General features: G+C 43.7%; 1 protein-coding gene across 4 annotated transcripts in view; it reads left to right on the top strand.

Annotated features, from left to right (window-relative positions):
• The window catches only part of NACC2 (NACC family member 2), a 79598-nt gene extending 73925 nt beyond the window's left edge, over window positions 1-5673 (top strand). For all 4 annotated transcript variants that reach the window (XM_073314929.1, XM_073314927.1, XM_073314928.1 and 1 more), the window contains 3 exons: window positions 680-785; window positions 1793-1890; window positions 4879-5673. In XM_073314929.1, coding sequence (XP_073171030.1) covers window positions 680-785; window positions 1793-1890; window positions 4879-5378 — 704 coding nt within the window. In that variant the 3' untranslated portion in view covers window positions 5379-5673. The remainder of the gene's footprint in view (window positions 1-679; window positions 786-1792; window positions 1891-4878) is intronic.
• The last annotated feature ends 21592 nt before the right edge of the window (window positions 5674-27265 follow it).

Consider the following 27265-nt stretch of genomic DNA (forward strand, 5'->3'; position numbering starts at 1 on the left):
ATACGGAAGCCGTTCCATACCCCTAATAATTTTTGTTGCCCTTTTCCCAACCTTTTCCAATTCCAATATATCTTTTTTGAGATGGGGCGACTATTTCTGCACGCAGTATTCAAGATGTGGGCATACCATGGATTTCTATAGAGGCAATATGATATTTTCTGTCTTTATTATCTGTCCCTTTCTTAATGATTCCCAACATTCTGTTCGCTTTTTTGACTGCCGCGGCACACTGAGTGGATGTTTTCAGAGAACTATCCACAATGACTCCAAGATCTCTTTTCTGAGTGGGAACAGCTAATTTAGACCCCATCATTGTATATGGGTAATTAGGATTATGTTTTCCAGTGTGTATTACTTTGCATTTATCAACACTGAATTTCATCTGCCATTTTATAGCCCAGTCACTTAGTTGTGAGATCCTTTTGTACCTCTTCGCAGTCTGCCTGGGACTTAAACATCTTGAGTTGTTTTGTATCATCTGCAAATTTTGCCACCTCACTGTTTATCCCTTTTTCCAGATCATTTATAAACACATAGTAGGAGACTGCCCCTCCCCTGAAGAGTTTGCAGTCTAAATAGGAAAGCAGAAATATTTTGTGTTGCATTCTGTAGTGGGATTTACACATTTAGGGAAAATAAGGGTGTGGATTTTAAACTCTGTACACTTTAACTCTTGCAGGCTCAGGTGTTTATATCACCCGGGGGCAGCTCATGAATTGTCATCTATGCGCAGGTGTCAAACATAAGGTTCTTCTGAGACGTCTTCTAGCCACGTTTTTTGACCGGTATGTTCCTTTTTGAGTTTATATCAGGTATTAAGGACCTCAGAGTGGTTTCTGTATTTTAAATGTACTTTACAAAAAAAATAATTTGAGCCTTTTTTCCCCATACTTGTTTTTGCTTTTCTGCTTTATGGTGGGTTAGTCTGGAGCACGGTCGCTGACTGTTGTTTTTGCCAGTGGCTGCATTTGAAGAGGTGTGTGTGTTTGGGGGGTGGGGGAGCTCTGCTAGTTTTGGAGGGAAGGTTATTTTCAGCATATTTGTACACTTCTTTCATATTCCAGTTATTGAATATGTGTCTCTCATTGGTATCGTAACAATTTAATCATTATTAAAATAGTAATGAACTACATAATTACAGTATCATGAATTACAGTATATTAAAATCATGCACTCACCTACAAGTTGTCTTCACTAATGTCCCAGTTTAAAGATATTATGTCTCCTGTAGCTTTTTGGATGGGAAACTGTCAGCAACACTGTGGCTCATGGGTGCTCAGTACCGGGTTTACAGTGGTGCTGTGGCACCAGGCCCACACACAGAAGGGGCCCCAGTGCCAGGATTGTGTCCCTTCCACCCGCGCTCTGCCCTGAAGCCTTTTCCCCCCAAGGCCCCGTCCACCACTTACTCCTCTCCACCCCCTCCTCCCGCTCGTTCCTCTCCGCCCCCTCCTACTCCCGGGAAAGCCATGCGGGGCCTCAGGGAGAGGAGGCTGAGCAGGGTTTGGGTAGAGTTGGGAGCGGTGCCAACAAAAAATTAATCCAGCCCTGCACATGCAAAGCACCCCCTGGTTTTTTGTGGAGGGTGCTTGAGTCTCAGAGCACGCAAGAAGTCAGCACCTATGAGCTGAAGTGCCAGCTTTTCTGATTCCTCAACTGAAAAATATACAGTTCGGTTGCTATCTGAAAGAGAATAATCTCGACCAGACAGTATCTCTCTGCATCACTGTAAGCTTTCACTCTTACCTGAAATCCTGGATATAAGATCTGCATTTCTCTCCCTTTCTTGCAGGAACACACTTGCCAATAGCTGTGGAACTGGAATTCGGTCCTCCACTAGTGATCCCAGCAGGAAGCCCCTGGACAGCAGGGTTCTTAATGCAGTGAAATGTAAGGGGGGAGTGATTTACTGCTGCTGTGTTAGAACAGTCTGGCAAAAACAAAAGCCTAGGAAAGAGCTGAAATTTAAACAGGGCAAGGCCATCAAGAGTGTATAATAATTGTGAATATATACATTGAAATCGGTTATGTGAACATTCAGATCTTTTCACTTAAACATTTGATATTTTTAAAAAAAATACTTTAAAGTTTTGTCCAAAGTTAGTACTTTGTGTTTGACAATATCACAGTGTGAAACCGAACATTATTGTTCACATTATCTTGAATTTTGTTTGGTATTTTTTTAAATCGCTAATTTTGCAGTACAATGCTTTTATTACTAGATGAGATTTTTGATCCTGGCCATAGCTGTGCCTGAAAGTTGCAGTGCTTTATGGCAGTGGTTCTCAACCTTTCCAGACAACTGTACCCCTTTCAGGAGTCTGATTTGTCTTGAGTACCCCCAGTTTCACCTTGCCTAAAAACGACTTGTTTACAAAATCAGACATAAAAATACAAAAGTGTCACAGCACACTTACTGAAAAATGGCTTGCTTATTTTTACCATATAATTATAAAATAAATCCATTGGATAGAAGTATTGTACTGACATTTCAGTAAGTACAATACTCATGGAAAGAGTATCCAGGGGAAATATTTGATCACTTGTAAAAGAAATCCTTTCGATGCCCTTACATTTCAGTGTGATACTGAGGCTGTTTTTCACTTATGAGCCTTGTTTGAAGCCCAAAATCTGCCACCAGGGCTGAAGCATGTAACTTAGCTTTCCGGGGGCCCCCTATGGCATGGGATCCCAGGCAATTGCCCTATTTGCCACTTGTTAATGCCAGTCCTGGATTTGCCACCCCCCTAAACCCGTCCCAGAGGACCTTTGGGTACCCCCAGGGGTACCTGTACCCCTGGTTCAGAGCCACTGCTTTATGGCACACAGTTTTTTGTTCTTAATGAGTAAATTGGCGAGTGATCATTAGAAATTATGCAGTCTGCATCAGAACTTAATTGTGGATTAATCTGTTTCATCATCTGGGTATAAGCATTTGTGATTCACAGCCTATTTCCATGAAAATGCTTGTTTATAAATCTTTTTTTTATTATTATTTGGTGAGTAAAGAAGGGAGTCTTTCTGCAAATAATTACATTTTAACAGGGATATACATAAACAATAATAGCTTTTTTTAAAAATCATTTTTTAAACTTGGAAACTGACCAAGGTTCTGTATAATATCAAGCAGTTTATCCAGTCCGTACATAGAGGATCTAAAATCCATTTAGAGCTGATAGTGTAATAGGATCAAGTGTTTCAAAAACTGAAACTGTCCCAAAAGGCCATAAGGTAAGAGACTGTACATTTTAACTAATAAATAATGCTCTTTAACGTCAGTGATTCAGTGTCGGAGATGCTAAAAACTAATTCCTGTGTTTGTGATCTCTAAATGCGTAGTGCCAGCCCCTGGAGCTCTGCTGATTTATACTAGCTGGCCCATTTTTTGTGTTCTGAATATGGGAAAACTAATGATCACAATATAGAAATCCTAATAGAATTATCATCCTAAAAAAAAAATGAATTTTTATACTTAAAAATATGTCCCTACAAGGCACAAAACAAGTGGTTAAAAATTTGCCTATTACAGTACTTCTTTTGAATAAAAGAAGCATATTAGTAGAGCAAATGGTGCTTGGTGTCGAGTGCGAGTGAGGAACTCTGTGGTTTAGAAAAAGCTGGTGTTTCAGTACAGTGAAGCCCACTTAATATATGCTTGATGTACAGTGCAAGCCAATGTCCTCTCATACTTCCCCCTCAGTGGATTCTGTCTGGATAGTAAATATTTATGTAAATATCTCACTACAAGATGAAAGTGGAGTGAATTTTTTTTTTTTTTGGCTCTGTTAAATCTTTCCTCGCCCTAATTGTTGTTCTGCTGCTGAACTCTGAGGGCCTTCTAGCCCCAATTGCAGATCTGTAGGGCGTGGAGGGAGGCAAAGAGGTAGCAAAAGACATTGATCTGTAAAAGTCAGAAATATTGGACTGCATTAATTATTACCTGGGCCATAGATTGTTTGTGGTGCTTTACAAAGCAAAGCCCAAGTCCCTGAGAAGGAAGAACCTTCCTACTAAAGGCTCAGTCTTGCAAGGTGCTGAGCACCTCCCAAGAGGCACTGAGCACCCTCCACTACTGCTGTAGGAGATGACAGCACCTTCCAGGGGAATTTTAATAAATAGCCATGGATGCCCTGAAATCATAGTACAGGGCCACATGGATTCCGGACAATAGGGCAAGACCCTATGTCCAGAAAAATCCTGGGGTTTTTAATCTGTATATTACCCATTTAATTACTCATAGTTAAATGAAGGAATGAGTTGAATACCCCAAATATACAGTGAGATCTGAATGAAGTGACCACCAAGAAGTAGTCACCTGGTACAGAGACTGATGGTGTACCTTTACTGTCCTGATAACATCTCATTCATCACTGCTGCAGAACTCTCTCCTTCTGCCCACAACATATTTAGTGATGATTTACCTCTAAATAAACGTCTAGTAAACTCCTACTCGAAAATTTGGGAGCAATTTAAGGCATGAACTTCCCTATTGGATAGTAGTGATACCATCTGGAATACAAACTCTCGTGTTTCAGTGTGTAAGCCAGCTGGTAACTGCCTGGGTTTTAGCAATAAACTTCCCCTATGGATAAGTTGTCCCATAATTGTCCATCAAGGGATTTCTTGTACCTTCCTCTATAGCATCTGGTACAACTACTGGAAACAGGATATTGGATTAGATGAACCAGTGGTCTCATCCAGTGTAATAACTATGTTCTTGTGATAAAACCATATATTTTCTGTCAGATATAACCGTAGCTGCATGTTATTGATATCTTGTGGTACAGTTCTGAGATGGGACAAAGGCTGTGATCACACAAACTTCTTTGTGTTGCTTACTGTAGTAGTCCTCAGTGATATGTATCCCTGTCTTTGCAGTGTATTGTCAGAATTTTGCCCCAAGTTTTAAGGAAAGCGAGATGAATGTTATCGCAGCCGATATGTGCACCAACGCCCGACGAGTCCGCAAGCGCTGGCTTCCGAAGATTAAGTCCATGTTGCCAGAGGGGATGGAGATGTACCGCACAGTCATGGGCTCCACAACAAACAGTGTCCCCCTGGATCCGGAATTCCAGCCCAGCACTGCTCAAGTCTTTGAGCAGCGAATCTATGCAGAAAGGAGGAGTGATTCGGGAACTATCGTAGCTTTGAGAACTAACGCAGTAAATGTCGATCTAAGCAATGGATCCAACCAATCATTTGAACAGAGTGAGGATGCCGAAGGGGCTGGCTCTGTTATACAGGAGGCAGCTGGAACAGATGCCATGGCATCAGATACCCAAAGCACTCCACAGCCTTTTGAACAAGGTGCCGGTTCCACTAGCCGGCCAGAAACTCCCGTGAGAAGACAAGATGGTACTTATGGAGGGACTTTATAAAAGAGTTTGTGACCTATAAGGGATCTGTAATACTAAAGCTGCTTGCATGCATTACTAATACAAAAAAATGTGATCAAGCCACTTACCTACTGAACTGCTACTGTTGCCTGAAAAAAATGTGATTTTTATTCTGCTTATATTTAAAATTTATGAAGGAAATAATCGCATTCGTTACACTGTAAATGACTAGGTCTCTGCCGACCTACTGAAGAAAAATATTGGACTCCTTTTTGATATTCCTGAGATTAGCCTGTAAGATTGTAGCTTTTTTTTTTTTAAAGAAGGGGAGGAAAAAGCTTGACACTCCCTGCTGCTGCGCCACATCATCACCCCCTGCCCCCCCATGCATTATTCAGCTCCGTAGTAAAACCATCATTAACTTCTGCCTCTAGAGAAAGTTTTACCGTCACTTAACAGGAAAGAAAGATGTGTTAAGGTAGAAGTCATCTGACTTAGTCATTTTTGTCTATACAATTGGCTCTAACAAGGCAGGGTGGGGTGGGGAGAGGAATTGCTAAAAAAAAACCTTCTGTTAAATGATCAGAGAACAGATTCTTAACATTAGTCTTACTAAGTGTGATGCTGTAACCAAGTTCGGAGGGCTCTTCAGTGTCTGTCCAATGATATATATATATTTTTTAGTTGCTATAGGATAGGGGTGGCCACACCTTTTATTTTATATTTGTATGAGTCGGGAGGACTGCGTGGTACTTGCAGATTGAGACCCTGGGTGTGATATTCTTCCACAGTATGACTGCTGTCTTTCTCTCCCAGAGCTACTCCTTTTTCCCCACCCTCCCTTGCCAGAACGTGGTGTAGCTTTATACTACTGGCCTTCTTGATTTAATCAGCTTCTACAACCTGACTTCCAGCTGCCACCTCTTTTACCTTGTGGCAATGACGAGAGCGAACAGTCAGTCAACTGGCCCACTTACCGGGCAACCCCTTGGCCACCTCTTTACTAGGCTAATACTCAATATTTTATATCAGTCCAATCGCTGAGACAGATTGTAACAGTTTCAAAGAGAAACTGAACTGCAGAAATGGGAAAATAGATCTAGATCTACATAGATATGTTGTTTTTTTCCTTTAAAAAGGTATACGCAAAGGTTGTAGGGGAATGATACTTGGAAGTAAGTGTAGCAGGCAGATGGAGTGAGCCTCAGTGAGAATTCAGCTATACCTGGTAATGGTTTGAATGAACTTAGCTTCCAGTGGTGTGCTTGTTACATGGCTTGGAGTGAGGGAGCGATCTGATTTAACTTGTAGGCATGCACTAATAACAGCTATCCACTGGCTGGAATGCACCATTGATCACACCCTCCCTCACATTTAGGTGCACGAGATAGGGTTAAAGAAAATGAAGATTCCCCAACCACCTACCCACCTCTTTTAAAATTTAACTGGGCCCTGCAGGAGCCAAGTCTACAGTAGCTTTCAGGAACCTGGTTTTCGCCAAGCCACACAGCAGAATGTAGTTGTCAGCTTAAGAGGATGCATTCAGCCCCTCCAAAAGCAGTATTACTAGCAACAGGAACAGAAAGCCACCTCGCTCTTTTTACTCTAAACAACAGAAAACTTTGCTCCAAAGAGACCATACTTGCTTGAAATAGCAGCTCTTCCTCCAAAGATGTCTGTCAAAGTCAGACTGGCCTAGGTTGAAACACTTGGTTTCCTTGACAGCTGCCACAGTCTGTAAGCTCCTAAAGAGGCCTATAACCTGCCCTGTGCTTTTAACATTTAAAGTATATTAAATACAAAGGGAAAAATCAGATTTGTTTCCATAATGTTTGGTTCTATCCTTCCATGAAGTGCTTTTTCCTTCTGCATTCTCATTCCAATACCTCTTCATGGAAAGGGTATCCAGGGGAAATATTTGATCACTTATAAAATAAATCTTTTCGATGCCCTTCTGGGTACATTTTATGGCACTTTGCCTTCTTGGCCATGTGTCTAACAAGACACTTAGGCATGCATTCTTATGCAATAACACACACTGTGTTACATCTGACTGTTAGAACCGTGTGCTAAGTGAAGGGGCAGCTGGTATGTATGTAGGTATATGAGCAAGTCGTAATGGAAGTTTTGTCCTCCAGAGCTATGGGTGGACATGTGTGCTCTCTCTATGTTGACTTCTTCTGAGTGCTTTCATTTTTGAAACCGAAGGTCAGACGAGATCAGAAAATCTCCAGAGTGACAGTAAACCTTTCCTGAAAGTAACGACATCCCCACAACTTCTGAAAACATACCGAGTGCAAAGCATGGCACGCAGTTCCCGGATTGCGCTTCTCATTACCGTGCTTCTTGCGTGAGTTCCATGATTAAGTTTGTACTACTTGCAGAGGCGAGAGAGGATTGCAAGGTTACCTGGATGGGAGTCAGGGAGTCTGTGAGTATGTGCTGAGAGCCAGCATGGAGACAGTGGTGTATGTAGAAAAGGGAAATACCAGGTGCTCATCGGCATGACGCTGATGCTTGATAATGCCAAGCTTGGAATGCTTTTAAGATTCAGGGAGAGGGGGAGTGATATAAAAGCCAAATACGGCTTGTTTTTGTTTGTTTTTCATTTGTTTTTACTGTGACTAAAATGCCTCCTTTAAAGTTATTTACAATTCCTTGTAAAAACAAAGTTTGAAACTATGAACAAGTGCAAAGTGCACAAATAGTCGTCATTTACAAAGGCTATTGATGGCTATTTAGAGTTGGTTTTGGTAACTGAATTCACAGACAGCGCTTTGCTCAGGGGTTTACTCCTCTCTGTATGTAAAAGCGGAGAATGGGGGTGACCCAGCCTTTGGCCATTTTTTTCTTCAATACTTGAAGCTGTGTTTGCATCTTACTAGCTAAATTCTCCAACACTTAAGGTGTTCCAACCTCCTTCTCAATTTGCCCTGAATAAAATACACAGCGGGGTCTATTCTACCTTACATCTTGTGTAGCTCTGAATTGTGTATGATTTGAATCTGGCTCTCTTGAGATGTAACTGAGCTGGTATTCTGCCCTCTCCAGTCACATGGATTGGTGCCCTTAAGACCTATGCAAAGTTGTGTGGCTGAGTGGGTATTGTTTGTGTGTATTAAAGAGCAGGGCATTTGTGGGCCTCACTTTGCCCAACTCTGCAAATTAAAATTTTCCTCTTGCTATGTTTGAAATGCCCATTCTCTCCTACACGCAGTGCCCAGAGCTCACCATGTGCTCTGTTTGCATGGTTTATCCAAGTGGCTGGCAGAATATCACACAGAGTATGTACCTTCTGAGCTGCATAGTAGATTGGTGCTTATGTACCACTTGTTAAGATATGACCCTTGGAACAAATCTTATTAGGAACCATAGAACGAGACTTGCATGGGGCTGCTTTTTTCAGGGAATTGACTGGTCCAGTTCTTTAGCCATTTCACTGTTGCCCCAGATTAATGCTGGGAATCTGTCTCGAATAGACTGACCCAAAACCTCATGGTAGCACGTCCCATATGAAATGAGGGTTGGTGGGTCAGCAGTGTTCACCGTAAGCCTCCGTTCTCACTGCAAATCCTTCAGCTACTTGGCAGAGTTCATTGCAAGTCAGCAACTTTCCTAAATCTGAGATTAAATGAGCTGGGAAATAGAGATACAAGATTTAAGTCTCTGCTTTACATACCTGCCCTGTGGAGTTCAGACCTATAATCAGAATGACAGTTTAAGTACTGACTATCCCTTTATATATTTTTTCAGAATGATACTAAAAATCCCCACCTTTTGTGTGGCATTTTTAGTGTTTGATAAATTTACTGAACCCTCCAACTGAGATTCACAGTTGGCTAAAGCTTCTCTGGACCAACCTGACTGCAAAACAAATGCATCTAATGCCCTGAACTGGGAGACCCTAGCCTGAATTAGCAGCAGAAGTACTTGAATGATTTAGAATGGCTTAGGACAGAGAATCAGAAGAGAGTCAAGTTGCACAGTGAAAAAATATATATTTTTATATCTAGCACAACTTCCTGTAATTTCTTTTTATTTTTTTTTTATTATTATTTTTTAAATTAGGAAGGCAAACTTTTAAAATGTGAAGGGTGGAGGTTTTTTTCCTTATCTGGTAGATGAGGGCAAGCATTTTGCACTAATGTTTCCTGTGTGTGGAGGATTAATGATATGTTTGAAAATGTATATGGATGATGATTGTATTCTTTGGGGGAAAATAATCCCTTTAAAATACTGAATGTAAAGTGATAACAGAGCAGTCCATTGATTGTATGGGGCTTTCCTGAGTGCCTTAGAATTTTTTGATCATTTTTTCCCAGGAAAACCGATTAAGAAAATCAGATCATAACCAAATCCTCCCTCCTCTTTGTTTACGACACCCTTTTAAATCATAGAATTTGGGGCTGCTTTATAATGTGAATATGAAACTGCATTCATCTAGATCTGGTAGTACAAATCAAAGCATCAGTATTTATGGGATGTCTGCACCTTTATTCATATGCTTGACTATTAGCAATATTACATGTATATTCTATATCTAAAGTTATATCAAGCACCTTTTGAAAAAACTGAATGGCGTTCAAGCTTACAAGTTATATGCAGTTGCCATATGGTGTAGATCCTGGACTCTCTCCTCCTTGCTAGCTCAAATTAAAGAACAATGTCCAGATTACAGTTGCTGTGTAGAAGGGTAGCATGACCTTCTATTGTACTTCTATCTCTGTGTGTTAATAGTGTGCGATTCCAGTTTTAGCTAAGATTCGTAACGAAAATGTTATCAGCATGTGATGGATTTAATGCACTGATAGGCAGTCCCACCGTGCCCCTTCTTACTGCAGGGTTGACTCAATGCCAAGCTTTCAGTTTATTGGAGGTTGCCCCGTCTTTCTGGACCTGACCTCCTCACCTACGCAGGTGGGAATCAGTAGTAAGGTCAGTGGAGTTACACTGCTGGAAGTCCCGTGAAAGTGAGAAGAAAAACAGGCCCCCTGTACTTTCCTAAGAATGCTGCTTTCACCGACTGGAGAGGGGGAGACTAGGGAAAACTCATGAAGAAATTCACCTTCGATTCTCCAAAAGCAAAACATGGGTCCACTTTGCCCTGTGTTGTAGACTGTTTGCTTTGATACTTCCTTAGTGAGTGTAACCTTTTTGCAGTCTGTTCTTACTGAAGACTCTCCTAAGGGGGCTAGAATTATTGCTGTGTAAATTCCCAATGGATTCACGCCCAATTGCATACACTTTAATCTTTCTCTTTCCTCTTATTCATTCTCTTGCATAGTGCAGCGCTTTAATATGGAAAGAGAAGCAAAGAATTAAGCTCATCTTATTACAGTCTTTTTTTGAACAGCGACACAAAACTGGAATTGTTCCCTATTTAACACATGTTTAAAGTACCATAGCATTCTCGACATGGTATCCTGGAGAGGACGGATGCATTTCCTCAGTCATTTTACTGCTAAGGTTTTGTTCAGATTGCTTATTTTTATGGAAATATCTTGCTGCAAGTGGAGAAGGGTGTATGGCCCATTAACCAACTGAAAACTTATAGACAACCCCTGTTTGCTTCTCCTGGCAGTAAATTCTAAACAGAAAATTGAGAGTTCATAGCTGTCTTGGGCTTCAACTACTGTTTCAAAGTGTTCCTGCTGTATAAATTCGTCATTATGTCAACAAGCAAGCTCCAGACATGATTATTACCATGCCCAAGGTATTCATGGCTTGCTATGATATGGTTATAAAAATGAGGGTTTAAAAAAAAAAAAAAAGTAAATATAAAGAAAAATGTTGAAGTCTAAAGCACTCAAATTGGAAAACCTTCAAGTGTTCTGATCAGTTTCTTCCATTCTAAGCATTTTGCACACGATTGTGATTTTTATGTCAAAATAAAAGCCAAAACTTGCAATACTATTTTTAGCAGACAAAAAACAAAACAAAAAAAACCTAAGTATAAATGTATAAATATTTTTGACTTGAACATGTGGATGGCACTTGATTCAAATAGAACATTAATCCTTTGGACAGAATGTTTGGAAAAAAGACTTAAAGTACCAGGTTGTTTTTAAAGAGTCTGTATAGGGTATTAAGTAGTACTGTAATTCATGACTGTTTAAAAAAAACAACTTTCTGTTCTGTAAGAAAAATTTCACAGTATCACTGAGTTACGTTTCTCAACTGTCTCAGCCACGAAAGATGCTAGCTTTTTTAAATTGTGCATTATTCACTAGTATTTATGTGCTGTTACTCCGTATAGTTAAGACTGTTATTTTGTAGCCATGGCTGACACAATATATCAGTAACTAAAAAAATAAATAAACCCCAAGAGTTCGGAGTGTGCTCATAGCTGTTTTCATATGATGAGAAATCCATTAAAAAGAACCAGATGTGATCATTAATTGTAAAATTCACATTTACAAAATAATAAATTAAATTAAATTAAAAGCTTTTCTGTGCCTTATTTCCCCCTCCCCTTTTGGAATACGGACTCTAAGGATGGTTAGTAATCATGAGTGGGTGGCTTGGAGGTAGAGAGATGAGAAATCTCTGATGACTGGACGAGGCGGCACGGTGGTCTTCAGTGAATTTTGGCTTTGAAAAAATGACTGAGATGTTGCGCTGAGAGGCAAGGTGGGGGGGTTAGGAGCTAATCAAAACTGCAAACAAACATCGCAGAAGAGCAGCAAAATGACTGCCAGTTTTCTATGCCTGGGTCTAAGTGTCTGATGCAAATCCATTGAAGTCAATGGAAAGATTCCCATTGACTTTGTATCCATCCCATAACACCCTGCAGTAAGAAAAACAGTTCTACATTTTAACCTCTGCCCGGTTCTTGTAATATGCCTAATACTCGTCTAAATGGTCCATTCTTAGAATTAAAACAAAAAAACAAAACAAAACGGTATGTCGTCTTCACAAAGGCAGTGACTGCTAATTGCCTGGAGTTGCAAAAACCCCAGGTGTGTACACTCTAGCATTTCTGTGGCCCCACAGGAATTTTATAGAGTTGGACATTTGAATGGGTGTCTGAGCCCTGCTTTGCACTATGCAGGCTAATGTGGATGGGTGTATGTAGACTTGTTTAACTGCTTGTTTGCCAGGAGGCAACTGGCCAGCAAGAAGGGTTTCAGAAGTCTCGAGTAAAGATGACTAACGTTGCTCGGTAAAGGCCTATGACGTTGGTGTATATAGTATTGACTGCATGTTTTATTTTTTTTAATGGACATTACAGTATCAAATTCAGCACAGCTGGTATGTAAATGGGTTCTATTGGTATAGTACTAATAGAAAATACCTGTGCAAACCAGTTCCATAAATAGTATTACATGCATACTTTGAAATCCTAGCTAGACATTTCCAAAAGTAGCACGGTGTGAATCACGTTTTTGGATACGCTCCCTTGTTAGTATTTATTATTTGTATTGTACAGTCTGGGAGCCCCAGTCATGTCCTGAGACCCCATTGTACTCAGTATAAAAGGGCAGTTCATGCCCCAAAGAGATTACAAAGTATAAGACCAAATACAACAAATGGACATACGCTGGGGGGAGGTACAAGAAAACGATGAGAAAATATTGGTCAGCACAATAGAGAGTGCACGCAAGCCATCTACATGTCACGTTTGATGTAGGCAACACAGCAAAGAAGAGTTTTAAGACACAATTTGGAGGTGAATGTAGAGGTAGCTTTCCTGATGTTTAGGAGGAGCTCCTCCCAAACGGGAGGGTCAGCGTGGGAGAAAGCACAAGGGGGGGAGCTTGTTTGAAAATGTAACAAGTGGGTGATGGAGGCTAGGATTGTGAGCTGATCTGTGTTCCCAGTCAGTTTATATGGAGACCTTATCAATAAAGGGTCAATCTTTCCTTGCATACACACAAAGGAGTCAGACAATTCAGGGACTTCTGCTTCATAGAGCCTCTGAGGCTTGTTTTTGTACTGCACAGACAGGTACATGGATAACTTCAGCTGACCGCAAACCGTGCCCAGAAATTTCACCACTTCAGCAGCATTGTGAATTAGAGCTGAAGCTTCCATTGCCCCAGGGGGTAGAGGGGGCTCCCATGATGTGTAGAGTGGTGCACACCCACCCTGCTTCCTCGTACCAGCAAGCTGAACTCCATTGCACTTGTCCAACGTGCTGCTGTCTCTATCGCAGATTTGCCTCCTCCGCTGTTCCAATGCCAGATTCAGATGGGTATGCCCGCTGCATACCGTACCTGCCATTCCTTGTCCCGTATGGCTAATGCGTTATTAGAATAACGTATTCATGGTACCATCCATCTTCATTTGCCAAAGAGTGAGCCAAAAGAAACCCCCAGCGTCCACAGAACTGAGAGTGTGCACAATGAAGTCCCCCCAACCAACCCTAAATGAATAAATTAAATTAAGGAAATTAATTTCATCTAGAAAATCAAAAAGAGAAGTACCACAGGCTTCGATATTGCTATTGGCTTCACATGGAAGGTACCCAGATACCATGGTGATGGGCAGTAGTATAAAATTAAGATAAATGGATGGGAGGTAGCAATACGGGAAAGCTGAGCAAAACAAATTAAAGCTTTTCCCCCATACAGCTGAGCTTATGTTGAAAGCAAAAAAGGTTTCATTGATTAAAGTACTCAGCAGGTGGTAGCACTCCAGGAGTGTCTCTTCTCCGCAGGGACCCAAGATACGGCACTTTAGATGAGTAACAGAGCCTGGCAAAAGTTAGAAGGAGGCATATCTCCCCCCCTCCATGTGGTTGGGCTTATGGAGAGATTCAAAGATAGAAAATAACCGGCTGGGAGTGTGGTCATGGGAGTCAATAATGCTGGAGAAATAGTGCTCTTTGGCAAGGAGGGTGGTAGAACTGGAGGAGGAGAGAACAAATTTGTCTCTGAGGAAGTCTGCATGGTCATGGGGCTTTTAGACGTTGAATGCCCTGCCCTCTGCCTCCAGCTGTATGAGAAGACAGTAAATCACATCTCAGGAGCTGCGTTCTGCGGGGGCATGTGAGAACTGCCTCCTAGAACACACACTTTTTCATCTGGTTTCTTTCAGGACAATGTGTAGCTTGGTAAGATCAGCTTTACTCCCGCCTGCTTTCAAAACCTGTTAGGGAAGAGAGGGCAGAGCCTGCCATGCACTTCACATTCTGGAGGAAACCCACTTTTGCGCAGAGCACCAATATAAGGTATATGCACCACATCAGCCCTCAAAATGGGACTTACATGGGTGAATTTCACCCACAGTGCACAAAACAAAGAATACAGGAGAGGTCATTTTCCTAGTCCATCACTTTGACCATGTCACCCCCTCTTTTAGTCCTTCCACTGGCTCCCCCTTCTGTGGCTCGCAATCAAGCTGTTGATACTCTCCTCCGATCTCTTCTGAAAGTGAATGGGTTCCACCTTCAATCCCCATATAAGAGGGTATTTTCCAGTGAATCAAATGAGCTAGTGAGATGTTGCATTCAGCCTCTGAAAGTGAAGTATTAATGCTATGTAACCTGTCAGCTGTCTCCCTTTGCCCACCATAGCAAACCCAAATACTACTAAGTCTTACCCAACCAGCCTCCAGGGTAGACACGATGATGGGCAGTTCACTACCCGACGCACATTGGAGCAAATCTTATTGGTCCTGCTATGGCAGAGCCTTTGCCGGGTGCATCTCGCATCCTACCGCCGGCCTGTTTGAGAGTGATGTACCATCCAGTGGGAGGTGCCTGAAAGGGTTGCCATAGAGATGCATACCTGTGAGGAGGGGCTTGGAAGGAGACGGAGAGCCATATTGGGCATTCGATCAGCTTAGACCAACACCAGAGAGAGCAGCTGAGGAATTCTGTCTCCTGGGGAAGAGTTTTCAGGACATGCTGGGGTCTCGCTAACTTCATTTTTCTTTCATGTTGCTGCCTGTGTCCTGCTCACTGCTGCTTTCCCTAGATTTCTTCCCAGTGCTACTGGAGAAAAGGTTGGTATTTTTCCTTATAGCTGCTCTCTGCCTCCCTCCCGAATCTGCCACTGATTCAGTGTGTGCCTGTTAACCTCTGTGTGCCTCAGTTTACCCATCTGTAAGTGATGCTTCCTTTTCAAACAGGGTGTTTTAGGATTGTTTCTAAAGTACCTCTGTTGGAAAGGGGTAGAAATGCAATATTGCTATAACTTCCAACAGAAAGAGTGGCTTCTGGATAACATATCCTTCCCGAATTCCGTCAGTCTCTTTGCTGTCTGCTCCTGGAGGAGTTTGCAATGATTATCTGCACCACAAATGCCTTCTCTGTGACATCACAATGCAGCAGTGATTGCAATATTGAACTTTAAATTGCACCACTGCTAGTAACTGCTGAGATTTTGTATTTTCCAGGGGGCGGCTTTTAGGATCCAGTACATGTGTGTGCCTGCCTCCAGGAAATGGGTTTATAGATTCATTTACAGGAGTTGCAAAGGTGAGTGAACTACATGGTGAGAACCGATAAATGGGTCGTGTGTGGTGGTTTTATATAGATTCCAGCTATGAGAAACATCACCACAAAAATTAGCATTTGTCAGGGCAACGTTTCTCCAGACTTGGTTTTACTGAAGAGCCTCTCCAGCTCCCCTCCACATTACCATCTTTTTTTTTTTATTTGCTGCACCAGTTTCTATGGAAATAACTTAAGCCTCAGAATCAATTTATTTTTTTTAAAGAAGAAAAGAAGTCACAACCCCCAAACCCGCTCTCCGGCTCTTTGTCAGAGTCAAGTGCTGAGGTCCAAAAGGCTGCAATGTCAGCCAAAAAATGTGGCTTCCTTGCTTCGCTGAGCGCTTTATGCAGCTTCATAAAGGAAAATGTGAAACATTTTCCAAAAATACAGGCACCTCAATTACTTTTGTTGGGGCAGGAGCAGCTTTTGGAGTCCCCTTAACTCCTCCATTGTCTCAGACACTGGATACATGTGCAGTGCAGGGCAGGGTTTTACTGGATCAGTGGTGGAGAATACAACAGAGTCAAACTCAGAAAATCTGGAAACAGAGGGTTCCCTCCTAGGTCCTTGCCTTGAATTCTGGTCCAGGTTGGTAGTGTCAGAAAGCCTTTACCGGTCAATAGCTCAGTGTGCCCTGTGTGAAATGAATTTGCTGGGTCTCAGTCCAGTTGCCTAGTGCAGTGGTTCTCAACCAGGGTTGCGTATACCTCTGGGGGTACACAGAGGTCTTCCGGGGGTACCTCAACTCATCTAGAGATTTGCCTAGTTGTACAACAAGCTACATAAAAAGCACTAGCAAAGTCAGTACAAACTAAAATTTCATACAGTGACTTGTTTATACTGCTCTACACACTGAAATGTAAGTACAATATTTATATTCCAATCTGTTTATTTTATAATTATATGGTAAAAATGAGAAAGTCGGCCATTAGTAACAGTGCACTGTGATGCTTTTTTGTATTTTTAGGTCTGATTTTATAAGCAAGTAGTTTTTAAGTGAGGTGAAACTTGGGGTTACGCAAGACCAATCAGACTCCTGAAAGGAATACAGTCGTCTGGAAAGGTTGAGAACCACTGGCCTAGGGTATAGGTAGTACACAATCACCCATTCATATCATACCAGATTCAAATGCGGCAGGCTGTAGCAACTGTGTATTAGCAATGGGTGGCACAACGGAGATTCCTGCGATTGATGGCACTTGTGAATGCAACTCAGGCCCCCTCACACTGCCTTGGGCATGGGAACCAGAGGTCTAGGTACCCGATGCTGACATGAAGGGTGTTCTTGCTGTGAAAGATTAGGAGTTGGGAGATCTGGGATATGTCCCCAGCTTTGCCATGGCCCATGTGTTTTTCCTAGGATTTTCTACAGTACCCAGCTCCGTGCCTTAGTTTCCCTATCTGTAAAATTGGGATAATGATAACAATCTTCATGGATGTGGGTGCAGCTTAATTCTTTAATCATAGAGTCAGAGACTTTAAGGCCAGAAGGGACCACCAGATCATCTAGTCTGACCTCCCGTATATCACTGGCCACCAACCCCACCCAATGTGCTAACGCTTGGAGAGCTTTCTGTGAACCTGGCAGGAGGGCAAAGCATCATGGTGCTGCTTGGGGGATACGGGATGGAGAATGTGTCAGGGTTTCACACTGTTACTATAAAAATGTTCTCCCATTGCTCTTTCCAAGCCTCTAATGTGGAATCCTCTGGATTGTCTTACCGTTTCTCAGGGAGGAGGGTTAAAAGTGGATTCCTATAATGACAGGGAATCAACCCAATCTGTCTGCGGCTGATCCCGTTAAAAAGACTACTAAGCACCATTTATCATTGCTCATTGTCCATCAGTGTTAGATGCAGTTAGCATTTACAGTTCTACTGCTACAGTAAACGCATGTGTGGGTGCTTCCTTGGCAAGGCATTCTATGTTAGTCACGTTGCTTAATGCACTGCTGAAAGGTGCTCGGACATTACAGTGATCATGATGGTGGGAGAAAGAATAGAATAGAATGGAGACTGAGCCAACTGAGAATCTTGATCATTGCATTTGCTTTTCATGGGTTCATTTGTTTGCATTTCTCTCAGCTAAGACAATCGTGTCACTTTTGTTTATAGTCAGATGCATTTTCTGGCTCTTACTATTGCAGACAATGGAGGAGGAAATATTCATTTGTTTTCAAAAACATCTGTTTGATGCTGGAATTGTAAAAAGCCATTCCAAAGTTTCCATTGATCTTAGGGTTTTGTATAAGTCTTTTTAAAAACAAGATCTATATTGAGAGCTAAATTTCACAGTCTCTATATGGATGGAGTTCTTAGCAGACTAATACTTCAGCAGCTGCCTAGGAAGTTATTTTAAACCTGCTTAAATTAAATTTGCCGTAGCAATGAAGCACACAGGTACAGCAGTGCATGCAGTGCCCGGGTGATGTTTTACCTTGAAGGTCATGCAGTAAATGGATGTGAATTATCACAATCAGACTGTATCACAAGCGTCTACAGAAATATTTTGGCCGCCACGTTTGTCTAAGCCCCTAATTCTGCAAACGTTCTGAAGCCAGTGTGTAACAGGATGGTTTGCCTGAGAGCTGGAGAGACTGAGGCTAAGCTGGCCCTGATTACAGGACCAGCCGCACCTGGGTGAATCGGGTGATTTCCCCATATAAAAAGAGCAGGAAATTTCTGTTAAAGGGGGGAAGCCCAGGAGACTGCACTATGTTTGGAGACACTGCAGGGAGCAAGACAGCCCCTGCAGGGCCCGGAGTCAACAGAGGAAAGCTGAAAGAGGGGGAGTGAGTGGGAGAAAGCTCTCCAGGTAGGTAGGCCTGGGAGAGATGGTAATAGTCAGATGGGCTGGAAAATGTGTGTTTGATTAGCCCCAAACAACATACAGCACAGAGAGAGAGAGAGAGAGACTAAACTGAGTTTGGGACCTAGAGGGCTTGTATGCACCAGAGGACTCAATACCTTGGACCCCAACAGAGGACTGTTTGAACTATTGTTGTTATGAGTGAGTTCTTAAAGGCCCTCAAGAGGGGGAAAACTTGGGTTTACAACTTTCTAATTGCACAAAACCAAACACTCTTGCCCCGCCCCTTCTCCAAGGTCCTGCCCCCACTCACTCTGTCCCCCCTCCCTCCATCTCTCACTTTCCCTCACCCTCACTCACTTTCACTGGGCTGGGGCAGGCAGTTGGGATGTGGGAGGGGATGAGGGCTCCGGCTGGGGGTCCGGGCTCTGGGGTGGGGCTGGAGATTAGGGGTTTGAGGGGAAGAGGGTGCTCAGGGCTGGGGCAGGGGGTTGGGGTGTGGAAAGGGTTGTGGGCTCTGGGAGGGAATTTGGGTGTGGAAGGGGGCTCAGGGCTGGGATTGAGGTGCAGGAGGAGGTGCAGGCTCTGGCTAGGGGTGTGGACTCTGGGGTGGAGCAGGGGATGAGGGGCTTGGGGTGGAAGAGGGGGCTCAGGGCTGGGGCAGGGGGTTGGGGTGTGGTAAGGGTTGTGGGGTGTGGGCTCTGGGAGGGAGTTTGGGTGCAGGACGGGGCTCAGGGCTGGGGCATGGGGATGGGGTGCAGGATCTGGGAGGGAGGGGGTTCTGACCTGGGGCTGGGGCTTGGGATGTGTCAGGGTTCCCTGCCCACTCTGAACTCTAGGGTACAGATGTGGGGAGCCATATGAAAGACCCTCTAAGCTTATTTCTACCAGCTTAGGTTAAAAACTTCCACAAGGCACAAATCCTTCCTTGTCCTTGGATGAGTACTGCTGCCACCACCAAGTGAGTTAGACAAAGATTCAGGAAAAGGACCACTTGGAGTTCCTGTTTCCCCCAAATATTCCCCCAAGTCCCTTCACCCCCTTTCCTGGGGAGGCTTGAGAATAATCTACCAACCAGATAGGTAAACCAGGTGAACACAGACCAGACCCTTGGGTTTTTAGGACACTAAAAACCAATCAGATTATTAAAAAACAGAACTTTATTATAAAGAAAAAATGTAAAAGAAGCACCTCTGTAAAATCAGGGTGGAAGGTAATTTTACAGGGTAATAAGGCTTAAAACACAGAGGATTCCCCTGTAGGCAAAACTTCAAAGTTACAAAAAACAGGGATAAACCTCCCTCTTAGCATAGGGAAAATTCACAAGCTAAAACAAAAGATAATCTAATACATTCCTTGCTATTACTTACTATTTCTGTAATATTATATGTATCATTTCAGTAGGAGCTGGATTACTTGCTTGGTCTCTTTCTTTGTCTCCGAGAGAACACACACAGAGCACAAAAACAAAGCCTCCTCCCCCCCTTACCCCCCGATTTGAAAGTATCTTCTTTCCCCATTGGTCCTTCTGGTCAGGTGCCAACTAGGTTAATTGAACTGATTAACCCCTTACAGGTAAGGGAATTCTGTACCTCTGGCCAAGAGGGATTTTATATTACTGCATACATAAAGGTTGTTACCCTTCCCTTTATATTTATGACAGGGTGCAGGAGGGAGTTCGGGGGGCGGGCTCCAGCCAGGCTGCACTTACCTCAGGCAGCTCCCAGTTGGCGGTGCAGTGGAGTTAAGGCAGGCGCCCTGCCTGCTCTGGCTCCACACGGCTCCTGGAAGCAGCCGGCATGCCCGGCTCCTAAGCACAGGGGCAGCCAGGCAGCTCTGTGCACATGGGCGTCGCCCATTCAGTTCCCATTGGCCACAGTTCCTGGCCAATAGAAGCTGTGGAGCTGGTACTTGGGGCGGGGGCAACGCGTGGAATTTCCCTGATCACCCCTGCACCTAGGGGCCACAGGGACATGCCGGCCACTTCTGAGAGCCACACAGGGCCAGGACAAGCGGTGCTGACCGGAGCTGCCAGGGTCCCTTTTCAACCAGGCATTCCAGTCAAAAACCAGATGCTTGGCAATCCTAGAAAAACAGAGGCAGGGTGCTGCAGACCGATCTCCAGCCATGAGGGGGCACTTGGGAGAAAGTTGGTATAGTACTAAAGTTACACAAAGGAATAAGTCTTTGCAGGATTTGGGGCCTAAGAGTGCAAACTAGTAATGGTGTGTAAAATACCATTTATCGGGGAGTGGGATAACGTGGCATTAAAATCATAAGCAAGAGCAGGAAAAAATAGACTCAAATTTCAGTCTAGCTCTTGAAAAATGATTACTAAATCAAGGAAAGAGTGAGCAGGAGAGGCTGTGAGGACTAGAATTCTGCTCTCTGTAAATTTTGTCTTGTTTTCTCCTCCCTCGCCCAACTGGCCACAAAATTGCTGAAATGCTGGATTTCCTCTAGTTATAAATATATAGATATATTAAAATTCAAACCCACCCAAACGCACTGGCATTTGGGATTTCATTTAATCTCATCTCTGCGAAGGGAGAACACAAGCTTGGATTCTTATGTACAACACATCCCGCTGAGTTATATAAACCGTTTCAAACTGATTTATTCTAAATGGGTTGTTATAATCAGAATTTTCCTTATGAGCAGCTTTCTTGCAAACGTCAGTATTTCAGAAAAACCATCATGTGGCTGCTCTAGAATTTCAAACTGATTACATATAAACACCATTTCTAAAATTAGGTCTTTGGTGTACGCTTTTGTCAGAGTGGGTGTATTATGATCTGCAGAGTATAAAAAGAGAAATGAGTTATTTAACCAAGTAAACGATGTCACTGGAGAAATGCGGAGAGGGAAAAGGGGGGGAGGGATGGCCTCTTTTAAACAGCGATACAATGTTTGTTTCATTATACTGTAGAAATTCTAGAAGCTTGAAATGGGCTAGGCCAGCAATCCCTAGCCCACCCCAGACAAACTGGTGGAACCAACCCAGTGCAAATAGGAAGAAGCTTTCTTCCATTTAGTATTATTATTATGAAATGTCTGGCCTTCCTCTGCCTGTCCCAGGGAGACTGAAGAGCTGTGATTTATGTAGACTGTGTAAAATTGTCAATATCGTACCTAGTACCAGTGAAAGGAGCAGATGGCAAGACTACAGGCAAATGGCCTCTTGTTTTTTAAATTTGCATTTCAGCAGCACCTGAAGGGTCCTGCCTAGATCAGAGCCCCACTGAACTAGGCCCTATGCAGATATAGGCCCTGCCTTGAAGCGCTTACAGTCTACGTAGACAAAGACACAGTGGGAAGGCAACTTGCCCAAGAGCACAGAGCAGGTCAGGGGCAGAGCTGGGATTAGAACTCAGGTCTCCTGAATGCCAGTCTAGTGCCTTGTCTCCTGGACTTTGATCTCAACAGGGGCACTGGGAGCCATATGAAACTCTTCCCATACATGGAGTTGCCAACATTATAATATTTAAAAACTGGACACTCCAGCAGGCATGCCAGAGCCTCCCCTTCCACACCCCTTCCACCTGAGGACCCACCACTGCCCCGCCCCTTCCCTCCAGGCCTCACCCCTGCCCTGCCTCTTCCCCCAAGGTCTCACCCTAGCCCTGCCCCTTTCCCCTGAGGCCCCGGCCCTGTTCACTTTTGTTTCACCCTCCTCTCGCTCGCTGCTCTTCCCCTCCCTGCGTGGGTCGGGAGGGACTCACCTGCAAAGCCAGGGCTGGGAGCTGCAGCTACCTGGTGCAGGTAGGAGGCGGCCCTGGCTGAATAGGGGCTGGCGTGGGTGATGACTTAGCGCCTCCCCTCCTCCCCTGCCTATAGTAACTGGACTTTAGGTGTCCGGTCAGCAGATCTGACCGGACACTGTCAGGTCCCCTTTTTCAACCAGACTTTCCAGTTGAAAACCAAACACTTGGCCACCCAGTTTGTAGAACTTGGGGCAAACTTTTTCGATTTCCTTTTCCCTAACTTGCCATCCCCGGAGCATTGGGAGAAACATGCCACCCACACCCCCAGTGTAAATTAAATTGAGCCTCCATCCATGTTAATTTAGCCCCATGGGACTGAGTGGAAGGATGATGCCAAAGGGAATATCTGCTGCCAAATCCCCTCCCCACCTGTAGACTTGATCCTTGCAGATCACCCACAGCAGGATGCCCTGGAGTTGGAGGGGCTGAGGCTCTGCATTTGGGCTTGAAGGATTTTCCCAGGAAACATGAGCTCCTGGCCTAATAATTCTGCAGAACACTGCAAATATTTTCTACTATCACAATCAATGTCTGCTTGAATATGTATGATGTCACATTAAAATGATTCCCATGAATAAATTAAGCGCAGGCGGATGACTTACGAGGGAGCCCGACTTAAAGCTGTTCACTTGCAAATCCTGTGTTTTAGTCATTAGACGTTTTTGGCACGGATGCTAGAAAGAGCAGATAGTTTATAACTTGGCCTGTCCCAAAAGTTTATCTCTGTGTCCATGAGGCCACAAGTTCATAATGTTCCATCCAGTGGGCTGGGTTTTACATTTTCCTCATGAGAAGTTATTGCTCAGCGTCAAGACTCTATGATCCGCTTGTTTTTCATGTTAAAAGTCCCTTCAGACAACAAAACGTCCTCCCCACGGACTGAATCATGTTTTCATGTGGACACTTTCAAGTGCTACTGCGGGCAGAAAAGGTCATGTAAAGGCGGCTGCCTCTTACCCAGCCAGTGTGCTCATTCTGTGCAGTCGGAGTCATGTTCACTGACGTCAATGACCAAAATTAGTTTTTATTCCTATTAACCCTGCAGAGGCAAAATTGCTACTGGAGGGGGAGCTGGATTCTATTCTGGCTCGGCAACATTGTGACAAAATTGACTAAGTTCCAGATGCAGAATCTTTACCTTCAGATATGCAGCCACATGCACACTAACTCCCCCTGTGATATACCCCCTCTTCCTTGCTAAATCGGTGAGAAGTCTTGTACGCCATGCAGATGGACCGCCTGTGTTTCACAGGACTCTTCCCTACCTCATCCCATTGACATCTCCTCTAAACTTTTCTTGGTGACTTGATCAACTCTACGTCTGTTGCCCGGCCCACTTGCTGTCACGGCGACGGAACTCTCTCCTAATATTTCACTTTAAAACACTGCCTCCCTTAGCATCAGGCCACTGCTGCTTTTCCAGTTCGACCAGTGAAAACCAGCTTTTCAACCAATAGGAAAATTTTCATGGGTAACTCTTGTTTTGATCAAAACGTTTCTGATTTTTGAGGAAAAAACCAAACCCCTTTTGAGTAAACGTTTTAAAAAAAAAAGGTTTTTTTTGGACATTTGAAACTTCTTACTTGAAAACTGATTTTTTTTTGTTATTGAAAAGGTTGTTGGAAAACATTATTTATCAGGTTTGGGTCTCATTTTTTGTGTCAAAAAACATACATTTTTTTCAGGACATTAAAAAATATACAGTTTTCAAAATGTCCTAAGCAGAATCATTGGTGTTTTTCAACTTGCTCTAACCCCAGCTTGGCTGGGTCAGGTTTGCGGGTGATGCCGCGCGACAGAGAAAGGCAGAGCTCAGTTTGCAATACTCAGGCTGCTCACAGGGCCGGCCGGCAGCGGAAACATTGTCACGTGTAAGCTGAACATGTGTGATTGTAACTCATTGATGGAGCCTCAGAGTGCCCCACAAGGCCAAGCACTTTCCACGTACCACAGTTGATGGGCCTGATCCTGAGCAATATCAGGGCTGGATCCTCCCCCCTGCATGGGCTTGTCTATACAGGGAAATTCACCAGCACAACTGTTCTGGTATCATTATACATCTGTCATCCCCTCTTATCGCTTTTTTCGGTTTAGCTTATACTGCTTCCAAAGGGACACATGGCCTGTTCAGTCCTGTCCGAGATCACCAGTTACAATGGAGCTTGTGGTCTGGGCTTTAGTTCCTAGTGGACATCAATCAGTGACTGCCCACTGTGGTACAATTCAATAGGATGGGCACTTTGCAGTGTCAGCTCCCCAGAAAGCTAGGTCTATTGTAATAGATGGTAGTGCAGGTCAGCACTGAAGCGCATTGGCGGAGCTGGGGTAGTGTAGCAGAACAGTGCTGCAGGTCAGGACTGAGGTCCATCAGCAGAGCCGTGTAGGGCTAAGGGGTAGAATAGCAGAAGGGTAGGTTACTGCATGCCTTCAGAGAGGTGTGCGGGGACGTTCGTGCAGTATTTGGCTCATGGCTATGCTAATATTACTCCTCGCTTTCTGTAGCACCAAATTCTGCTATAGATTTGAGGGCGGATTCTTTTTTTTTTAAGTGCTTTGCCGCAATCGCAGTTAATTTACAGAAGGAAGGATCTGAAGGTTAAAGGCCCTACTTCAGCAAGTCTTCAGTTTCTTGAGAATCCTTCCTGAAGGAAACATGGTAGAGGAACTTCATCCACTAAAACTTTACACTGTCAGTTAACTTAGTTCTTCCACCACATCACTTTAGGCTTTTAATCACTGGAATCATTACCGATCTATTCTAGATGCTGTTCGGTGTCCCTCTTTTAATACATTCAATAATGATAATGTAGTATTACAGCCATGTCTGAAATTACCGTGCACTGTGCTCCCGAGAGAACTCTGTAATTGACTAACAACTTGAGATGAAAGATGAGGAGAGATAGACCTGACATTCTGGAGATAAATTAGAGAGCTAAAGATTCTTGAATTTCCAGGAAAAAAAAATCATATTCTCAAGGCTTGGCAATGACCAGTCATTTCCTCCCACCCCCCAAAAGTAAAACTGATTGGCAATTGTTCCATCCATTACAGCCTCTGCTGAATTGCAAAGATTCTGGCGGCCTCTTGTTTCTTTATTGATGGGTGCTCATCTTTTTGCCCAGCGAGGTGCAAAATCAGAGAGCAGTTTTGGTTTTGCAGAAGTGTTGGCTTTGCAAAAGCCCAGGGTTGTCTTAGACCCAGATCCTTCTATGTCCTGAATGTCTAGCACTGGGGATAGTTCCGATAAATGGACCTATCCCTAACTCTCTTGATGGTTCAATCATCCAAAATATGTATCCGCTCGCTGAGTAGACAGTTTCTTAAAGAAGCTGATTGGCTGAGTTCACATGGAGAAAATTGTTCCAGATCAGTTAATTCACCTAAAAATATGATCCCCTTCTACACTTCCCAGGTCTGTGATATCTAGGGTGATGTGTAAATGTATAGACATCCCTTGCAATCCCTCTTTGGGAGACGAGGTGATGTAATACATAGGAAAGTTAAGCTGGGGAACTTCTCGCTGTTATAAGGATGCTGGCCAGTGAAGAAACTGCAATGGCTGCCTTGCGTCAGATGTCGTCTTTTCTGCACCAACCTGCTCCCTCGCACACCACAGCATACCTGGAGCAGTTGACCTCCACCAAATTTCACATGCCCACTCCAGTTACCCCAAAGTTCCCAAAAATCTTAGCTGAGAGGATATCTGGTACCTTCATTTGTTCCTCTCTCCCACTTGTCTTGGGCTGTGACATCTCCATTTGACCCCGTTGTCTCTAGGTCTCCCCTCCATTACACACACTCCCCTGACATGAAGAGAGGGTGACAGCCATTTGCCTTTTTTTTCCACTCTGAATTTTGCCAGTCGCTCCCTTCCCCCGATACATTCAGATCCCTCTTTGTGTCACCGGTGAGTGATGGAGTCCGCATAGCTCATGAATATCAAACAGGCCTGACGCTGGAAGCGGCTGTGAATTCTCAGAGAGGCGCCAGCAGGTCCCTTGTTACATTGTTATAGATACATTATTTATTTAAATGTGACTTATAGGCCTTACTTTTTTTTAATGCCCAACTGATATTTTATTAACCTACTATAAATGTCTTATTTAATCTAAATTAAATCCTTGTTTGAGATACTTCCTAGAAAGTGTGAATAAATTTGATTATATTTCAATTAATATTTACTTTGGCCCATCTCATTCTTGAGAACCAGATTTAAAATATGGGAGTGGCTAAACGATCTATAACAGCCCTGTCTGTTATACGCCCAGACAGAAAATGGCCAAGCAGCCAGTCTGAAAAGAGACCAAAAAAATGGATCTTTCTTCTGATCACTGCCTGGCATCTTCCTGCAGATTAGACCTTTTGGAAAACACTGAGACTCTTTGCAGTTTATTCTATGATATAAGCTCTGCTGTAATTATCTGGGGTTCCTTGTAGGGCTCAGGAACCCCAGCTGTGGCCTCACTGTGCTAAGCACTGTACAGACCAGTAAAAACAGACAGTCCCTGCCCCAGAGAGCTCACAATCTAGGTATTGCACAGGATCCGACAGGTGGATGAAACTGACAAACAGGATGAGAATGGGTAGAAGACAAGGTAATAAAACAGGTGTGGGCAAACTATGGCCCAGGGGCTGCATCCAGCCTTTCAGATGTTTTAATCCAGCCCTCGAGCTCCTGCTGGGGAGCAGAGTCTGAGGCTTGCCCCATTCTGCGTGTGCTGTGGCCCCGCGCGGCTCCTGGAAGCAGCGGCCTGTTCCCCCTCTGGCTCCTACACATAGGGGCAGCCAGGGGGCTCTGCATGCTGTCCCTGCCCCAAACGCCACCCCCGCAGCTCCCATTGGCTGGGAACCAAGGCCAATGGAAGCTGCAGGGATGGCACCTGCGAACAGGGTAGTGAGCAGAGCTGCCTGGCCAT

Source organism: Lepidochelys kempii, chromosome 16, assembly GCF_965140265.1.
Source record: "Lepidochelys kempii isolate rLepKem1 chromosome 16, rLepKem1.hap2, whole genome shotgun sequence".
Taxonomy (NCBI): Eukaryota; Metazoa; Chordata; order Testudines; family Cheloniidae; genus Lepidochelys; species Lepidochelys kempii.